The 15,876-nt window shown below is 35.9% G+C and overlaps 1 protein-coding gene across 1 annotated transcript in view; it reads right to left on the reverse strand.

Moving 5' to 3' along the window:
* Nucleotides 1-10,953, reverse strand: part of WASF1 (WASP family member 1) — a 41,033-nt gene extending 30,080 nt beyond the window's left edge. The window contains exon 1 of the mRNA XM_022554278.2: nucleotides 677-10,953. Coding sequence (XP_022409986.1) covers nucleotides 677-809 — 133 coding nt within the window. The 5' untranslated portion in view covers nucleotides 810-10,953. The remainder of the gene's footprint in view (nucleotides 1-676) is intronic.
* Between the last annotated feature and the right edge of the window lie 4,923 nt (nucleotides 10,954-15,876).

Here is a 15,876-nt window from a genome sequence, read left to right on the forward strand (position 1 = left end):
CTTTTAGATATTTGGTAATATAAAAATATTTCCCTATACTAGTAAGATATATATATATATGTACATAAAGAGAGAGATACTAGCAACCCCAAACACAAATAGTTTAAGCCTCGAAAAAAGTAAATAGCTATAACAAGCAAGCAAAAGTACAACTTGAGCACCACCTTTTACAGACTGAATTATATTTTAAAAACAATCTCATTAATTCTTAACCATCATGCGATTCTGTTCCTAAAGATTCTATCCTTATTTCCCTTTCCCAGAGGAAACATGCAGGGGAAGAAGAAATGATTCTAAAACGCATTAATTTTACTTAAAATGACTACATTTTTCAAGATAACTTTGTACTCTTCTCATCAACTATCCCCCCCCCCTCCAAATTAATCACAAGAGTATCATCTTAATACCCTAAAGCATAACATTCTGGTTTGCGAGTAGTAATTTTTTTGCAGTACGCGGGCCTCTCACTGTTGTGGCCTCTCCTGTTGCGGAGCACAGGCTCCTTACGCGCAGGCTCAGCGGCCATGGCTCACGGGCCCAGCCACTCTGCGGCATGTGGGATCTTCCCGGACCGGGGCACAAACCCATGTCCCCTGCATCGGCAGGCGGACTCTCAACCACTGCACCACCAGGGAAGCCAGTGAGTAATATTTTTAATTGATGTAAAAATACTTACTTAGGCTACTTAGTTGTCTAATTATATTTGCCAAGGAAATATTGGTTACACATTCCAGTTCATTCTTAATTCCTCTAGGCAGTGCTGTGTGGCACAAGTGCCTAGGATCGATGTTTCTTTTCACTAATGGCATCTTGAGATCAACCTCTATGCCAGTTCACCTGTAGGAAATCAAACAATAAATTAACACTTTTCAGTTTCGACCAACACAGAGTGAGACCTTATCTTTTTCATTTAATAATAAAATATTTGCTAGTATGAAGATGGTGAAAATGGAGTCACCGGGCTAAATGAATCAAAGTTGATTTGTTAACCATTTTTATCTTCAATTATTAGAATGTCAACATTATGTAAAATATTTTTTTTAAAAACTTACTTTCAATGTCAATTGCTTCATGGTGAATTCATAATCATCATCACTATTATTCTCCTAAAACCGCTGATTTTACTTACTACAACTAGGGGTTTTGTTCTAGAGAGTTAGTATGAAAGGTCCTCTGTAAGGAAGTACCTAAAAGGATTAAAGAAACTGCAAGAGTAGTATCAAAATTACACTTCCACATAAAATGTATCAGGCATTCAATAGCTCAGAAATCAGATAGTCCAAGTAGCCCTACATTCTCAATCTAATCAAAACCAACCAAATATTTAATTGATCAAATGGCTCAACCTTCTATGTATTACAGTCAGTCCTCACTTCCCAGGCTTCCCATATGCACAAATTTCAGCTTCCACAATTCGTTAAACAGTCCCCCAACAACATGGCTCCAACTTCACTTACCACAGTATACTGAGTGTGAGTAACTACATAAATACGAACTTCTTTGCTGGCACTTCACAGTTCACAGGTCACTATGTTAATAAGAGATGCACATCATTTCAGTTACCAATCACATCACTTCTTTTCAAAGTCTGTTGGTGATAGGTCACTTCTCATCTGTTACTCAGTTCACCTACAGACAGCAAAGCATGTAGCTGGTTTACCTTCTTGCCTCCCAGTGATAAACTCATATGAAATTTTACAAAATGGTAACTGAAAGAGGGAACTGGCCAACAAAGATAAAAGTGTGGCACAGAAAGGAAAAATGATGACACTGGAGTGAAATTCAAATTGAATATAAGTTGAATAACAGAAAAAACAGCTGATTGCAGGAATGTTGTCACTGCCACTGTTTGAGAGACACAGATATGCAGTCAGAGGAATTTAGTGAAGGTGAAATTATTGATGTAAATGAGGAAAGTCGTTGTGACAAAAAGGAAGATGTCCCAGAAGAAGTGACAACGGCAAAAAACTTCACAATAAAGGAATTCTCGGAGATATTTCATGACACTGAAAGTGCAAAGGATAAAGTGTTGGAAGCTGATCCAAATTTAGTAGAAAAGAGTAAGAAAATTTGCCATGGGACAGAAAAGATGCTTACTCTACTAGCTCTGTTTTTCTAAGTTATACAAGGAGAAGGCAAAGCACTGTTCAAGCTACTCTTGGTTAAGGTTTTTACAAAGAAATAAAGCACTATAATTCTAATTGTTTCTAATGTTTCATATTACATTATACTAAATTAATATTAACTTTACTATTTTTTTCATTTCCCTATATATTTATAACCAACATAGAAGAATTTTTAATGTTTTGACAAAAATTTTTAAAGATTATGGAACAACTGTTATTTTTTCCCACTGATTATTAAGATCATTTTGTACACTTTTATCTTGTATGGTCATCTCTTTTTCTTTTTGGTCCCACACTACCATACAAAGTGAGGACTGCCTGTACTTACCTACTGGTAAACAATGTTTACTGAAGGAAGGCATTTAGTATTTACTGAGTTTTAATCACTACCAAATGGAAAGTTTTGGATAAATCTCATTGCATTTAAGTGTTACTCATCACCATTCTTTAAAAACAAACTTTTACATGAAATCTGTCCTCTCTGACCTGTTTGCTCAGCATTCTCTGTACAATTTTAAACCTTTTTACAATTGTGCAACATGAAACAGGTAGGAAAAAAAGTATACAAAATTGTGCAGCTCAATGATTTAAGCACCTAGCAAGCTAACATAAGAAATAAAAACCCCAGAACCGTCCCACTTTGGTCTCCTCCCCAGTCACCCTCGCTTCCTTTCTCCCCAAAGGTAACCATTATTCTGACTCTTACAATACATATTTCCTTGTTTTTCTTTATACTTTCACACCTTAAGCAGATAACTCTAAACACTGTAGTTTTGTTTTTATTGCTTTTTGAAGTTTATGTGAATAGAACCATATGATATTTATTATTATTTTGTGTCTTACCCTTTACAGTCAACATATTTGTAACATTCATCCATGTTGCTTTGTGTAACCGTAGGATGTTCATTTTCAATGCTGTAAGATATTCCACTGTATAACTACACCGCAATTTATTTACACATTCTAATGTTGCTATTATATACATGAGTGTTTCCAGTTTGAGGCTATTACGAATAACAGTACCATGAACATTCATGTACAAGTCTTACAAATGTGTCTTACTCTACACATTTCTGTTGGAAATATACTTAGGAGAATAGCTTGGTTAAGGATATGCACAGCTTGAACTTTAGGAGACGATGTCAAACTGTTCCAAGAGCGACTGTACCAATGTATACTCCTTTCAGCAGTGTAAGAGGCTGCTGCTGCTCCACATCCTCACAACACTCGGTACTGTTAGTTTTTAAAAATCTAGCAATTCTTGTAGGTAAATTGTGATAACTTACTGCAGTTTTATGTTTTCCCCAGTTACTGAGAGTTTATGCGCCTTTTCACGTGTTTATCTTTTGGATTTTTCTCATCTGAGAAGTGCCTAGTCAATGCTCTTGCCCACTTTCTATTTACCATTTATTGTGTTAGGGTTGATTTGTAGGAACACTGGATATGAGCCATTTAAAGGTTATATATGATGAAAACATCTTCTCTTGTGTCACTTGCTATTTCATTCTCTTGATGTCTTTTATGAGAAAGTGATGGAATTTATCACTCTTTTAGGTTTAGTATGAAAGCATAGGTTTTTAAAAATGTATTTATTTATTATTATTATTATTTACATCTTTATTGTAGTATAATTGCTTTACAATGGTGTGTTAGTTTCTGCTTTATAACAAAGTGAATCAGTTATACATATATATATGTTCCCATATCTCTTCTCTCTTGCATCTCCCTCCCTCCCACCCTCCCTATCACACCCCTCTAGGTGGTCACAAAGCACCGAGCTGATCTCCCTATGCTATGCGGCTGCTTCCCACTAGCTATTTTACGTTTGGTAGTGTATATATGTCCATGCCACTCTCTCGCTTTGTCACAGCTTACCCTTCCCCCTCCCCATATCCTCAAGTCCATTCTCTAGTAGGTCTGTGTCTTTATTCCTGTCTTACCCCTAGGTTCTTCATGACATTTTTTTCCCCCTTAAATTCCATATATATGTGTTAGCATACGGTATGTCTTTCTCCTTCTGACTTACTTCACTCTATATGACAGACTCTAGGTCCATCCACCACATTACAAATAGCTCAATTTCGTTTCTTTTTATGGCTGAGTAATATTCCATGGTATATATGTGCCACATCTTCTTTATCCATTCATCCGATGATGGACACTTAGGTTGTTTCCATCTCCGGGCTATTGTAAATAGAGCTGCAATGAACATTTTGGTACATGACTCTTTTTGAATTATGGTTTTCTCAGGGTATATGACCAGTAGTGGGATTGCTGGGTCATATCGTAGTTCTATTTGTAGTTTTTTAAGGAACCTCCATACTGCTCTCCATAGTGGCTGTACCAATTCACATTCCCACCAGCAGTGCAAGAGGGTTCCCTTTTCTCCACACCCTCTCCAGCATTTATTGTTTCTAGATTTTTTTTTTTTTTTTTTTTGCGGTACGCGGGTCCCTCACTGTTGCGGCCCCTCCCGCTGTGGAGCACAGGCCCCGGACGAGCAGAACCAGCGGCCACGGCTCACGGGCCCAGCCGCTCCACGGCACGTGGGATCTTCCCGGACCGGGGCACGAACCCGTGTCCCCTGTATCGGCAGGCGGACTCTCAACCACTGCGCCACCCGGGAAGCCCTAATTCTAGATTGTTTGATGATGGCCTTTCTGACTGGTGTGAGATGATATCTCATTGTAGTTTTGATTTGCATTTCTCTAATGATTAATGGTGTTGAGCATTCTTTCATGTGTTTGTTGGCAGTCTGTATATCTTTTTTGGAGAAATGTCTATTTAGGTCTTCTGCCCATTTTTGGATTGGGTTGTTTGTTTGTTATTGAGCTGCATGAGCTGCTTGTAAATTTTGGAGATTAATCATTTCTCAGTTGTTTCATTTGCAAATATTTTCTCCCATTCTGAGGGTTGTCTTTTGGTCTTGTTTATGGTTTCCTTTGCTGTGCAAAAGCTTTGAAGTTTCATTAGGTCCCATTTGTTTATTTTAGTTTTTATTTCCATTTCTCTAGGAGGTGGGTCAAAAAGGATCTTGCTGTGATTTATGTCATCAGAGTGTTCTGCCTATGTTATCCTCTAAGAGTTTGATAGTTTCTGGCCTTACATTTAGGTCTTTAATCCATTTTAAGCTTATTTTTGTATATGGTGTTAGGGAGTGATCTAATCTCATGCTTTAACATGTACCTGTCCAGTTTTCCCAGCACCACTTATTGAAGAGGCTGTCCTTTCTCCACTGTACATTCCTGCCTCCTTTATCAAAGATAAGGTGACCATATGTGCATGGATTTATCTCTGGGCTTTCTATCCTGTTCCATTGATCTATCTTTCTGTTTTGTGCCAGTACCATACTGTTTTGATTACTGTAGCTTTGTAGTATAGTCTGAAGTCAGGGAGCCTGATTCCTCCAGCTCCGTTTTTCGTTCTCAAGATTGCTTTGGCTATTCGGGGTCTTTTGTGTTTCCATACAAATTGTGAAATTTTTTGTTCTAGTTCTGTGAAAAATGCCAGTGGTAGTTTGATAGGGATTGCACAGAATCTGTAGATTGCTTTGGGTAGTAGAGTCATTTTCACAATGTTGATTCTTCCAATCCAAGAACATGGTATATCTCTCCATCTATTTGTATCATCTTTAATTTCTTTCATCAGTGTCTTATAATTTTCTGCATACAGGTTTTTGCCTCCTTAGGGAGGTTTAGTCCTAGATATTTTATTCTTTTTGTTGCAATAGTAAATGGGAGTGTTTTCTTGATTTCACTTTCAGATTTTTCATCATTAGTGTATAGGAATGCCAGAGATCTCTGTGCATTAATTTTGTATCCTGCTACTGTACCAAATTCATTGATTAGTTCTAGTAGTTTTCTGGTAGCATCTTTAGGATTCTCTATGTACAGTATCATGTCATCTGCAAACAGTGACAGATTTACTACCTCTTTTCCGATTTGGATTCCTTTTATTTCCTCTTTTTCTCTGATTGCTGTGGCTAAAACTTCCAAAACTATGTTGAATAAGAGTGGTGAGAGTGGGCAACCTTGTCTTGTTCCTCATCTTAGTGGAAATAAAAGCATAGGTTTTTACATCATTTTATACACTAAGATCATAAGTATGATATTATCTCTTAGCTTTGTTGTTTTGCCTTGCACTTTTTTTTTTTTTCCGGTATGTGAGCCTCTCACTGTTGTGGCCTCTCCCCTTGTGGAGCACAGCTCAGGATGCGCAGGCTCAGCAGCCATGGCTCACGGGCCCAGCCAGTCCGCGGCATGTGGGATCTCCCCAGACCGGGGCACGAACCTGTGTCCCCTGCATCGGCAGGCGGACTCTCAACCACTGCGCCACCAGGGAAGCCCTTGCCTTGCACTTTTAATCTATAATTGACATGGAATTAATTTTTGTGAATGGTGTTAGGTAGCAGTCAAGTTTCCTACATAATATTTCAACACCATTCACTGAAAAGACTGTTGTTTCCCTATTGCTCTACAGTGGCGCTTCTGTCTTAAACCAAGTTTCTATGTATTTTTAAGTCCATTTTGAGTCTAGAGCTAATCTTAGTGGAGCTTTACAGTAAGTCTTGATATCGAATAGGGTAAGTCCTCCTACCTTGTTCTTCAAAAATGCTGTTTACTCTTGGCCCTTTGTACTTCCATGTGAATTTTAGAATCAGATTATCAGGTTATACACACAGACACAAACACACCTATTGGGAATGTGACCAGAACTGTACTAAATCTATAGATCGTATTGGGAAGTAGGGATATCTGTACAACACTGCATATTCCTATCCATGAATATAGTGTATCCCTCCAATTATTTCAGGTTTTTAGAATGTTTCTTAATAAAGTTTTATAATTTTCAGAATAGAAGTCACACATCCTTTGTTAGATTCATTTGTATGTATATGATTTTTTTTTACAATACTAGAAATGGCATATTTTGTTTTCTCTTTATTGTATATATAGAAAATAAGTTAATTTTTGAATATTGACTGCATATCAGGAGACTTTCCTAATCTCCACTAACCTATCTAAAATTATTTTGGTTTTTTAAAATGTATACAATCTATTATATATGATTAATGATTGTTTATTTCTTCCTTTCTAATCTTCATTTATTTTTAATTTTTTCTTCCTTTTTTTCCCTTATTGCATTAGCTAGAACCTTTAATACAACGTGAAATAGAGTATTATTGTCTTTTTCCTAAACCAAAAGGGAGAGCCTTCAATATTTCACAAGATGCCTGATATAGGGTTTTTGTTGTTATTGTTGCTTTGCCTTGTAGACACTTTTTTTTTCCTTGAAGTATAGTTAATTTAAAATGTTGTGTTAATTTCTGCTAGACAGCACAGTGATTCAGTTATTTATATTATTTTATATATTATATTATATATACATTCTTTTAAAAATTCTTTTCCATTATGGTTTATCACAGGATACTGAAGACAGTTCCCTGTGCTATACAGTAGGACTCTGTTGTTTATCTATTCTACATATAATAGTTAACATGTGCTAACCCCAAACACCCAGTGCCTTTCTCCCCCATCTCCCTCCCCTTTGGCAACCACAAGTCTGTTCTCCATTGTAGACACCTTTTAATAGATTAAGGATGTTCCTATATATTCTTAATTTGCTAAGATTTTTAAAAAATAATGTTGATTCTATAATTTTTTCCTACATCTATTATAATTATGTGACTTTCTTCTTTTATTGTTAATGTGGTGAACTACATTGATTGATTTTTTTTATGTTAAACAGCTTTGCATCCTTGGAATAAACCCAGCCTGGTTGAGAAGTATGTGGCAGGGCAAAATTATGGCCCTCCAAAGCAATCTATGTTCGATTCCCCAGAATTTGTGACTGTAGTACATGGCAAAGGGAAATTAAGATAGCAGTTGGAATGAAGGTTGCTAATCAGCTGATCTCAAAATAGGAAGGTTATATCATTTTTATTGTATTGCTGGATTTGGTTCTGGTTTGTTACTAAGTTTATTAATTTTTGCATTTATGTTCATGAAAGAAATTGGTCTATTATGTTCCTTTCATGTATTGTCCTTGAGAATTCTTTTGTATTAAGGTTATGCTGGTCTAATAAAACAAGTTGGGATGTGTTCCCTCTTTCAACTATTCTTTGGAAGAATTTGTATAAGATATGCATAATTTTTTTCTTAAAAGTTTGGTATAGTTCAATTATGAAGCCATTTAGCCTCAAGTTTCCTTTGTGGGAAGGTTTAATATTATGAATTCTTAAGGGAACTCTTCTACACTGTTGGTGGGAATGTAAACTGGTACAGCCACTATGGAGAACAGTATGGAGGTTCCTTAAAAAAATGAAAATAGAGCTACCATATGATCCAGCAATCCCACTCCTGAGCATATATCTGGAGAAAAGCACACTTTGAAAAGACACATGTGCCCCAATGTTCACTGCAGCACTATTTACAATAGCCAGGACATGGAAGCAACCTAAATGTCCATCAACAGAGGAATGGATAAAGAAGATGTGGCACATATATAGAATGAAATATTACTCAGCCATTAAAAAGAATGAAATAATGCCATTTGCAGCAACTTGGATAGACCTAGAGATTGTCATACGGAGTGAAGTAAGTCAGACAGAGAAAGACAAATATATGATATCACTTATATGTGGAATCTTAAAAAAGGCTATGGGACTTCCCTGGTGGCACAGTGGTTAAGAATCCGCCTGCCAACGTATGGACACGGGTTCGAGCCCTGGTCCAGGAAGATCCCACCTGCTGCAGAGCAACTAAGCCATTGTGCCACAACTACTGAGCCTGGGTGCTACAACTACTGAAGCCCGTGCACCTAGAGCCTGTGCTCCTCAACAAGAGAAGCCACCTCAATGAGAAGCCGGTGCACCGCAATGAAGAGTAGCCCCCACTCACCGCAACTAGAGAAAGCCCATGTGCAGCAATGAAGACCCAATGCAGCCAAAATAAATAAATAATAAAAATTTTAAAAGGCTACCAAACAGAAAAAGAGTTACAGATGTAGAAAATAAACTTATGGTTACTGGCAGGTAAAGGAGTGGAGGGATAAACTGGAAGATATGGATTGATACATATACACTACTACATATAAAAGAGATAACTAATAAGAACCTACTATAGCACAGGGAACTCAATACTTTGTAATGGCCTATATGGGAAAAGAATCTAAAAAAGGGTGGATATGTATACATAACAGATTCACTATGCTGTACACCTGAAACTAACACATCATTGTAAATCAACTATATTCCCAATAAAAATTATTAAAAATATGAATTCTTTCTTTAATTGTCATAGAATTTTTGACATTCTCTATTTCTTTTGTTAATTTTTGGTAAGCTGCATTTTCTAGAAACTTACCTACTTCATTTAAATTTTCAAATTTATTGACATAGATTAGTCTTATGACTTTCCTATGACCATAAGATTGTAAAATATCCTCGCTTTCATCTACTATATTAATTTTGCATGCTCTTTTTTTTAAATCACAAAGGGTTTATCGATTTTATTAATCTTTCTAGAGAACCAATTTTTGGCTTTACTGAATTTCATTATTGCTGATTTATTATTTCTCTCCTGCTTTCAGTGGGTTTAATATGATGCTCTTTAAAAAAGTTTCTTGATATAGATGTTTATTGATATTCAGCTTCATTTCAGACATATGGTTTTAAAGCTATAAATTATCCTCTAAGCATATATTTAACTGTATCCCTCAAATTTTTTTAAAAATAAATTTATTTTTGGCTCTGTTGGGTCTTTGTTGCTGCACGCTGGCTTTCTCTAGTTGCAGCAAGCGGGGGCTACGCTTTGTTGCAGTGCATGGGCTTCTCATTGTGGTGGCTTCTCTTGTTGCGGAGCATGGGCTCTAGGCACGTGGGCTTCAGTAGTTGTGGCTCATGGGATCTAGAGCGCAGGTTCAGTAGTTGTGGTGCACGGGCTTAGTTGCTCTGCGGCCTGTGGGATCTTCTTGGACCAGGGCTCGAACACATGTCTCCTGCATTGGCAGGCGGATTCTTAACCACTGCACCATCAGGAAAGCCCCTATCCCTCAAATTTTGATATGTAATAATTTTGTTATGGTTTACTGCAAAATATTTTCTAATTTGCACTGTGATTTATTTTTGCTCTACGGGTTATCTAGAAGTATATTATTTTGATTAACAAACATATGGAGATTTTCCAATTATCTTTTTGTTACTAATTTTTAGCTTAATGGCATTATAGTCAGAGAGCATATTCTGTATTATTTCAATCCTTTAAAATGTATTTGTGTTTACAATAGAACTACCATATGACCCAGCAATCCCACTACTGGGCATATACCCTGAGAAAACCATAATTCAAAAAGAGTCATGTACCAAAATGTTCATTGCAGCTCTATTTACAATAGCCAGGAGATGGAAACAACCTAAGTGTCCAACATCGGATTAATGGATAAAGAAGATGTGGCATATATATACAATGGAATATTACTCAGCCATAAAAACAAACGAAATTGAGCTATTTGTAATGAGGTGGAAGGACCTAGAGGCTGTCATATAGAGTGAAGTAAGTCAGAAGAGAAAGACAAATACCGTATGCTAACACACATATATGAAATTTAAGAAAAAAAAACCTCATGAAGAACCTAGGGGTAATACATGAATAAAGACACAGACCTACTAGAGAATGGACTTGAGGATATGGGGAGGGGGAAGGGTAAGCTGTGACAAAGTGAGAGAGTGGCATGGACATATATACAGTACCAAACGTAAAATAGATAGCTAGTCGGAAGTAGCCGCATAGCACAGGGAGATCAGCTCGGTGCTTTGTGACCACCTAGAAGGGTGGGATAGGGAGGGTGGGAGGCAGGGAGATACAAGAGGGAGGAGATATGGGAACATATGTATATGTATAACTGATTCACTTTGTTATAAAGCAGAAACTAACACACCATTGAAAAGCAATTATTACTCCAATAAAGATGTAAAAAAAATGTATTTGTGTTTACTTTACTGCTCAGCATATAGTCAATTATACATAAAGAATGTATATTTTGTTGTTGTTGGTTACAGTGTTCTACATATGTCCATTAGTTGGATTTGCTAATTGTGCTCAAATCTTCTATAGTCTTAATGATTTTTTTGTGTTCTGGTTCTATCAGAGAGATGTGTTAAGATCTTCCACTATGATTACAGATTTATCAAATTCTCCATATGATTTACACATTTTGAGACTATGTTATCAAGTACATTTATCACTATAAAGTTCTCTTTATCTCTAGTAATACGGCTTTTGTTTGCATGATATAGCTTTTCCCATCCTTTTCCTTTCAACTTTCTTGTATACCTATCCCTATGGTTTATACATGTCATTTCATAGCATACAGTTAGGTGTTTCTTTTTCATTCATTATTTTTTTTAACTCAGTTTGACAAGCTTATTAGTATGATGCTAATGTTCCCTCTGCCCGGGATACTCTTCTTGTCCACATTCCCTCTCTTCCTTACTCCTACTAGTTCTTCAGATTTCAACTCAAATAAGAGCATTCCCTGATGCCCCAGCCCCAGACTAGATCAGGCCCTTCTGTTAAAATTTTCTCATAGGACCTTATAATGTTTCCTTATAGCATTTGTCTCAGTTTGTAATGACATATCTTCATGACTGATTTCTGTTTCTCTCCTTTATTAGTTTTAAAGCAGTTATCGTGTAGTTTGTTCCTCACAGTATGCTGGATGCTGGGTACATCACTGGCACATAAAAATAATTCAATATATATTTATCGAAAAGCTCAGCAATTCTTAACTGCAACTCAAATCTCTCTCCTAACCTGTAGATGCATTTATGCAACTATCTCCCGGACAGCTGTACTTGGAAGTTCTGTAACATCCCTCAAATTCAATATGTCCAAAACTTAACTCATTATATTTCCTCTTCAAATCTAGACATCACCTTTAATTCTGTCCTACCACCACAGTTCCCAACTATATCCAATAGGAAATAAAGCCTTACTAATTCTATCTCATAAACATCTCTCATATTCTATTGTTCCTTTTCTATTCTAACTTCTGCTGCTTTAACTCAAGCCCTGGTCATCTCTCACTTGGTTGAACTAGACTTTCTGTCTTGAGGCTTACAGCTTTTTCCTGCCATGCCATCTATATCAGCACTCCCATCACAGCGTTAAGAATATTGTCAAAATTTTGAACCTGGTAACGTCACTGTCCTACAAAAACAAACTCTTCAATGGTTCATTGCTGCCAGGATAAAGTCCAAACATAATATACCAAGTTCTTCAGGATTTAGTCCCTCCCAATGTCTCCTAGCTTCATTCATACTACACTCCTTCTACCTCATGCTCTAACACACCTTGCTGCCTTACAGTCCTGCCTTTTCTCATGCTGTTCTCTGTCTAGAATGTTTTTCCCTTTTTTATCCTCACAGAGAATAGCTGTTCAAGACTAGACTCAAGCATTACCTCTTTTCCGAAGCATGATTTAAGCCCCAGGCAGATGTAACTATCTACTCTTTGGTGCCCTCAACTCTGACCCACATATGCATCTATCCAAATACTACCAATTACACTCTTCTGTATTAAACTTATATGTTTACATGTCTATGCTTGAATAAGAACTCCTAGAGGACAAAAAAATCTTGCCTTACTCAGCTTGTGTTTCCAAGATCTAAGAAATGGAAGATGTTCAATAGTTGATGATAAATAAAGGGAAAAAGGAGAAAACCATTAACTGTAAGGAGGCAAAAAAAATTCTTTAGGTTACTGAGTGGAGAGGACACACACGCACACACACACACACACACACACACCCCTTTCTGAAGCAACTATTTAATTATGATTCTAGGGAGTTGCTCTTTTCTATGTGCATGGAAAATACATTTGAGAAAAATAATATCTTTCTATTCTATTTGTATTGTGGAATCACAGGCTTACTTGTTTCACCCTCCCAAGAGAAAGCATGGACCACATAGACCAGTTATATATTTTATATATATATATTATATATATATAATATACACACACACACACAGACATGCACATACACACATACATATACACAAAAGTATAAATATGTAAAGTGTTAAAAATAACCCAAGATCAGGTATCATAGCAATTTTATGGCTTTAAATATTAGAAAAATAAATTATCATTTTCAGAACTCAAAAATAGCCCATAAAATTTATTTTAAATATTTAAAGGACTCCTTCAGTTAGCAATTCCAAGGAAAATAAAATAGCTGCTTTTTAAAAGACTGCCATAAAGTAATTACAGTTAATAATTGCTTTGCAGGTTATAGAAAGAGCATAAGAATTAAAAGTATTTTATTATGTCATCAATGACAGGTATTAATTCCTTATATTCACTAATATGTTAATGAAACAACTAATCTATGATTGTTTAAGGGTATTTCTGATTTTTTTAAATGACATTAATATTAAATAAGAAAAGCTTTATGTTAAATCATGGAAATATAATTTTCAAACTTTATAAGGATTCAAACTAAAGGATTATATTGTATTATGTAACCTAAGGGAACAGGTTAGAATGAAATGACTATTCTAATAAAGATAAATTTCAGTATTTTAAATACTTTAAGAATTTCTGAGGGTGCAAATACTTTTTAAGAAATTTCCTACCTCCTTAAGAGTAGAAGCCACTTAATTATGCATAACAGAAGAATTAAATAAATTTTATATATTCCTTGGGAATATATAAAAATAACAAATTTCCCCTTTGTTATGAGCAGTAAACTTTAAAACTACTCACTACTCATGAATCTCTAAAATTCTACACACAAAGAGATGACAAAGCCAAACTAGGCACTCACAGGATTAAAGAACTATTGATCATGCAGAACATCTACAGTTATTTGACTGTTTTGAGGTGCTCTGGCCCTTGCTTAAAGAATCTGCCCTAAGAAGAGTGCTATCTTTACGAAAAAGAAATTATATTTTTCACCTCAAGTCACAATAGCAAAGTATTAAATTTTGGTTGAAAAGAATACACTGCTATATGAACTAAAGCAAAAAAGAAATGAAGAAATAAGCTACACACTGTAATTCATTACTGACATTACTGTTAGATTCAAAAAGAAAAGTGGATGCTAATGAAATAATTAATATTGTTAAACACCTCTAGAGTGGAAATGAGATTCAGTGTAGTCAAATTTGATTCCATGTTACTCTCAAAGAAAATATGTATTTCTTTTAAATTAATACAACCACTACTGAAACTCACTTGGATAAATCATCAGGCATAAAATCGCTCCAAGGTTATTTTTAGTGTTTTAAGAGATGTTAATTTGAAACTTGAGGTATGTAAACCACAAATGCAGATTAAATTATTTGAAAAACGAGATCAGGTGTTCTTTATTCTATTGGAAAGTAATACCTCTAAAAGCAATAATTACCTATATGTTGTACTTTATATGAAAATGGCAATACTGACACACTGCCATCCATCCATTCATCTAGACATTCAATTACTGAACACCAATGGCTCAAGCACTATGCTAACTGCTGAAGCTAAAAAGGTAAGCAAAAACAATCTCCCAGGGATTAGCTAGAATTTAGTATCTAATTATACTTATAAGTGCAATGAAGTAAAAAGTACTAGGTATTATAAAGAGATCTACTTCCTCAAGAAAATGACATTTAAGTTGGCACCAGAGGATTATTAGGAATTAGCTAGCTAGGTTGGGGGAGTTGGAACATGTGTGTGTATGTTTTCATTCTAACTTAGAAGGTGCATCACACGCAAAGGTCCTTAACCGCTAAGGGGTTTAATGTACTGGCAGCTATGAGAGCAGGACAGTGGACAAGAGTACAGTGAGCATAGACTGAGAGTCAGTAGGGGGTCAGATCAAGTAGGACCTTGAAGGTAATGTCAAAGATTTCCAATGTATCCTAATGGGAAGTCACTTAAGAATTTTAAGCAAAGAAGTGCCAAGATCAGGAATTGCTGTTCATTCTAATTGCTGCATGGAGACTTGGGGGGGGGGGGTGAGTGATAGCAGAATAAATGCAGGTGGACCAGGTAGAAAACCCAGGTACAAGATGACAGAAGTTGTCCTGATAACAGAGATAGTAGTCATTTGGACTAGATGATGGTGACATAGACGCATGTCAATTCAAGATATATCCTGAAAGTAGAATCAATAGGACTGATGATGGATTAGATGTAGGGGTGAGGCCCAAATTCTTGGCTTAAGAAAATTTCTATGTCAGCCAAAACTGAAAATTATTTCTAAATCACATCAATTATATGATATATTATTCCCTATCTACAAAGTCTACGAGATTAGGAAGAGATTTATGACCAATACTAGTAATAAATATAACCAGGTAACTGGGATCACAGAGAGAGTAATTTCATGGTATTTGCGGCATAGGGTTATGGGGAAATGATGGCTTTTAAAACCAAAACTAATTGAGAGGCTAAAGGAGCATTTAGTGACTTTCTTTTTCCCTTTTTCTTTATAATTCATTATTCTCCATATGTCTTCTTTTATCTATTTCAGCCCCAAAGGAGAAATCTTAGATACACTTAACTCCTTTTTTTCTCTACACTGTTCCCATCTCTGTACCCTGTAACTTGAGTTCACTTGATTTCTAGAGTAGAGAGCCTGGGTAAAACAATATTCCTAGCATTTCACCTTCCAGTTTCCCCACTCATATGAAATTTCCAGCCATCTTCTTTCTGTAGGGAACAGCACAGCAAAACATGGGTTTCTGCGTTGTTAACAATTTAAT

The sequence above is a fragment of the Delphinapterus leucas genome, chromosome 12 (assembly GCF_059928025.1).
Source record: "Delphinapterus leucas isolate spDelLeu-1000000601 "Yukka" chromosome 12, BTC_Dleu_Yukka2, whole genome shotgun sequence".
Lineage (NCBI taxonomy): Eukaryota > Metazoa > Chordata > Mammalia > Artiodactyla > Monodontidae > Delphinapterus > Delphinapterus leucas.